This window comes from Lycium barbarum, chromosome 2 (assembly GCF_019175385.1).
Source record: "Lycium barbarum isolate Lr01 chromosome 2, ASM1917538v2, whole genome shotgun sequence".
Taxonomy (NCBI): domain Eukaryota; kingdom Viridiplantae; phylum Streptophyta; class Magnoliopsida; order Solanales; family Solanaceae; genus Lycium; species Lycium barbarum.
The window spans coordinates 142,049,461-142,053,885 of NC_083338.1; the positions used below are offsets into that span (position 1 = coordinate 142,049,461).

The 4,425-nt window shown below is 32.2% G+C and overlaps 1 protein-coding gene across 1 annotated transcript; it reads left to right on the forward strand.

Moving 5' to 3' along the window:
* Positions 1–747: 747 nt before the first annotated feature.
* LOC132623160 (protein RESPONSE TO ABA AND SALT 1) lies at positions 748–3,023 on the forward strand. The gene is made up of 2 exons (XM_060337873.1): positions 748–1,674; positions 2,457–3,023. The coding sequence occupies exons 1-2, from the start codon at positions 1,252–1,254 to the stop codon at positions 2,784–2,786; spliced, it is 753 nt and encodes a 250-aa protein (XP_060193856.1). The 5' UTR covers positions 748–1,251; the 3' UTR covers positions 2,787–3,023.
* The last annotated feature ends 1,402 nt before the right edge of the window (positions 3,024–4,425 follow it).

A 4,425-nucleotide genomic window follows, 5' to 3' on the forward strand; every position in this document is an offset into this window, starting at 1 on the left:
AAAAAACACATAGCGGAATTGTACATTTTCACTTGTCATTGGTCATAAGTCCTATGTATCAGAATTATCATATAATTTTATTTTTTGTTCATGAAGAAGTTATGTTTTAATTGTAATATTGATAAATTTTATTGATTATTTGCTTATAGGGAGATAAAATGAATAGTATGATAGTAATAGTGTTTTAAGAAACTGTGTTTTTTTCCGTGTTTGAAAGTTAAAATGTTAGAATTGTTTTGCATTTCATAATAGCTTTCATTTCATTGTATTGTTTATACTTGTAAAATTATGTTATATATAATTATAAGTTATAAGCGATGTATAATGGGCTTTGATCATTTTTTTTGTGAGGATCAAGCGCGCGCGCGCTCACATACACACACATATACATACATACATACATACATATATATATATATATATATTTCATTTATTTACAGTTTTCTTTTATTTTTTTTATGTAATTTTACCTATTTAAAAATATTTATTGTAATTATATTATTTTAAAAAATACTAAAAATTAAATACCCATGAGGCTTACGCCTCGTCAAGGTATATGTAAAATACCCCGCCTTACGCCCCGGCTTTTAAAACACTGACATGGACAAAGACACTGAGCCAAATCCCAAGCCTTCACTAATTCGCCATCTACGTATTCGTCTTGCCGAAGCCGAATTATTGATTTTAATATCAATTGTGAGGCTAAACTAGATAGAGATCCTCTTAACATCGTGTATGTTTTAATCTAAGCTCGCATAGTTTTTTTTTCTGAAATGTCGCATACCAATTAATAATATGCAACATCTTACCAATATCCTTTTTTTTTTTTTTTTTCTTTCACCTTTCGTGTGGCCCCGTGGTTGTAAACTGAAATGCTTGTTTAAAACGTACCCAAAAGATACCATAAAAAATGTTTTTACGCGTCCCACCCGTGTTGACCGTTGTGCCCCAGAAGGAAACAAAGTAGTCGCACATGGATTAATACAGTATTAAATACTTTCACAGAGATTTGGTCATTTCTGAACCAAAAAAACAAATAATAAAAGCAAACCGCCATCTACAATTAAGCATGAAGCACCACCTCAAACACCAACTAGAGTGAACTTTTTGACAACAAAACTCTTAACAACTAAGATATAAAAATAATACTAGTAAACTTAACCGACCAAGAATACATCCAGAAATTAAACTTCTATATAACCATAATACTTGTCAAGCTTCGCAGTTCAAGGCCACTTCAAAAGTTCAAACATGGCATCAACCTCTTCTTCACAATCCACCTCTTTAGAAACCAATAATATTAGTGTCTACTATGAGAATTGGCTCATTCAACTTCAAAATTTTCATGAAAAATTAAATGCAATTTCAGATTCATGTGATGATTTCGGTGATGATGAAGAAGAAGAAAATAGCAGCATCAGTGAATTGGTGACACGAGTTTTGGATCATTATCAAGATTACTATCAAGAAAAATTCAAGTCAACAAATGGAGATGTATTTCTTCTAGTTTCTCCACCATGGTACACTTCTTTAGAAAGAACATTTGTTTGGGTGGCTGGTTTTAAACCTTCTATGCTTTTTCCAACTATTAATTCCTCAATAGGACCAGAATTGACAGCAGAGCAAGTGGAAAAATTGAGGAGGCTAAAAGCAGAGACAAAAAGAGAAGAGAAGGTAGTATAGTCATAGACGTTTTTTTTTTTATAAATTAGTAATATGATATCTCAAAAGTCGAAACTTCTAGCCAGCTGGTCTTTTTATGAGCTACACACGTAGTAGTATTTTTTGTTTTTTACGGTTGTGAAATTCTATTTTTAGGATGTCAAATAAGTGAGTTGACTAAATTTGAACAAATTAAAATGAGTTAAGAGTAAATAAATCGATGGTCATTGATCCGTCCAAAGATAGACTATAATTGATTGTGACGCTATTTTTGCCTAATGTTTATCAAGTTTTAATCTCTCCGTATTTTATCTTTTAATTTTTTTAATTGCAAAAATATTTTATTTTTCTTTTTATTTACAAAACAAAAAACTGCTTCAAGTATATTGACAACATTTTTCGTAGTTCAACCCGAGCTACATATTGAACTTGAACAACCTACTTTTAGATGAGCTAATTTCGATGGGCTAAATTGGCTCAATTTAGCATAATTAATAAATGATTTAGTCGTTAACTCACCCCAACTTAGACTAATTTGCCGAATTATATTTTGAGTTAACTAAACTAAACACGTCTATAATCTATACTATGACCCAATTACGGATAGATCTCTATATTTTAAAATTAAAGATTTGCGTCCCTTATATTATGAAAATTATGCACTTACAAAATTCTGCAGTAAGTCATAATACAGGGGTTCTTGATTTTGTCCCCGGCTAATTCGAACGAATATATTTCTCATACAATATTAAATTGACAGAGCATACTTTTAATTACTTAATTGTTTCTAACAGCTAATTGAGAAAGGGATGGCCAAGGTTCAAGAAAGTGTAGCAGCACCGCCAATAGTTGAGCTGATGAAAAGAGGGGGGTTGCTAGTCGACGGAGAAGCATCAAATTTGGAAACAGTAATTGATGGGTTAAAACAGTCAACAATGTCAGTAATTGAAGCTGCAGAACATTTACGAGGATCAACGGTCAGGAAAGTCCTAGATATTCTTCGACAAAAACAGGCCGTTAAATTATTGGCAGCGGTTGCACAATTTCATCTTCAAGGGAGAAAGTTGGGTTTACAAATGGATACTCAGAATGCTAGAAGAATTAATGAAGATTTTATCCGTTGAGATTTCAAAATCTGGGTTTATTATACTTTCTTTAGTTCTAGGGATTTATCAGTAGGGGAATTTTAGTTTTTACTACCACTTAGGAAAAAGTTCGTAAAATGAGTCAGTTGACTATACTTTTGATTTTTGACGAGTACAGGAAGCTGTTCTCGTGGTCATAAAAAGAAAAAGAAAAAGGGGGACTGTTCTAACGTCATTTCTTTTTAGTAAAACAAATCTCTTTCTTTCTTTATCCAATTAATACTACGAGAATCATGTAGTAGGTAATAACATCATGAATAAGATTTCTCCAACCGTAATTAAAGATATGAAAACGGGAAAAATATAAGGAACGTTTTTTATTTTTGTAGACTTTTAAGCAACACAAATACGAATTATCGAATCTCAAATTAAACTAACACCGGACATGGATTTGGAAAAATATAATATTTAAGTCGAATATAGAAAAGAAAACAATAGAGATATTTGGTGTAAAACAGAAAAAGGTAACTTTTGTCACTAGTGACCAATTGGAAAATATCTAAGAACTTTCTCAGTGGAAAACATCGTTTAATATATCATAAAGTATATCGGTTAACGTAGAGAATTTAATGTGAAGCACTGCTATTTTGTATATCTTGCTTGAGCAAAGCCATCGACATATAGTATCGTATCTTGTGTGATCGACATTACGAGGGTGATAACTAAAATAACATATTCATCCGTTTTGTTGGTCCAAGTATAAAGTAATACATGTGCTTAAAAGACATTAATAGTTTGATAATTTACTCTCTTAAAAATATTTTAGTGGTATCTTCCATTACTATTATATATGATATGTATGAAGTTATGGACGGGCTTAGCCTAACTTTAAACCCGAAAGTTTGAAGTTTGAACTGCTATTTAGAAGTTAGGCTTGGCAATTCCAACTTCAAACTCGAGGGATAGAAATTTAAAATTTCATGTGCCGAATTCAATCTTGCATGTCCGAAATTAAGTATGAGGCGGCTAAACATTAAATATTTATAATGTTTGAGTTTTCTTTAAATAGCTATCAGCCAAGTTGCTATTTGAGCACTTGCCCGCCCAACCCAACAGAGAGTTCTTAGCGAAGTAATTGCCCGATTTCCCCTTCAAATGGACTGGTCTTTAATTTTTATCCTTCACATAGGTTGTCTTTAATTTTTTTTTTTTTTTTTTTTGTTCTTCAAAATCGAACTTATGCCTAGCGGAGCATAAGTTTTTTAAGGATGTGTGCATAACTTATGAATATTATGATGCTTAACTTATGTCAATATAAATTCGATTTTGAAGGGAAAATTTAAAGACCAGTCCATTTGTAGGGCAAAAATTTAAAGACCATTCGATTTTGAAGGGAAAATTAATTATGCCCGTTTGCAGGACAAAAATTAAAGATCAGCACAAAATAGGAACAAAAGTGCAAATGACCCCTTCTTAGCCCAAATGCAGCTATACTCAATGTTGTGACCAGCCACTGAGCTCAACCCATAAAAGCAAGTGGCAAAGATTAGGACTAAATGCGCCATTTCCCACTACTTAATGGGCTAATGGACCATTGGCACAACCTGACAAGAAATGCGTCTCGGCCCACGAGATATATATAGCAGTTCTCTAAATAATAATAGGCTTTTCGTGATTG

Bases quoted from the DNA above. Each gene is read 5' to 3' on its own strand.
- LOC132623160 (XM_060337873.1), top strand. From the start codon at position 1,252: ATGGCATCAACCTCTTCTTCACAATCCACCTCTTTAGAAACCAATAAT. The intron at 1,675-2,456 runs GTAGTATAGTCA...TGTTTCTAACAG, and splicing joins AGACAAAAAGAGAAGAGAAG to CTAATTGAGAAAGGGATGGC.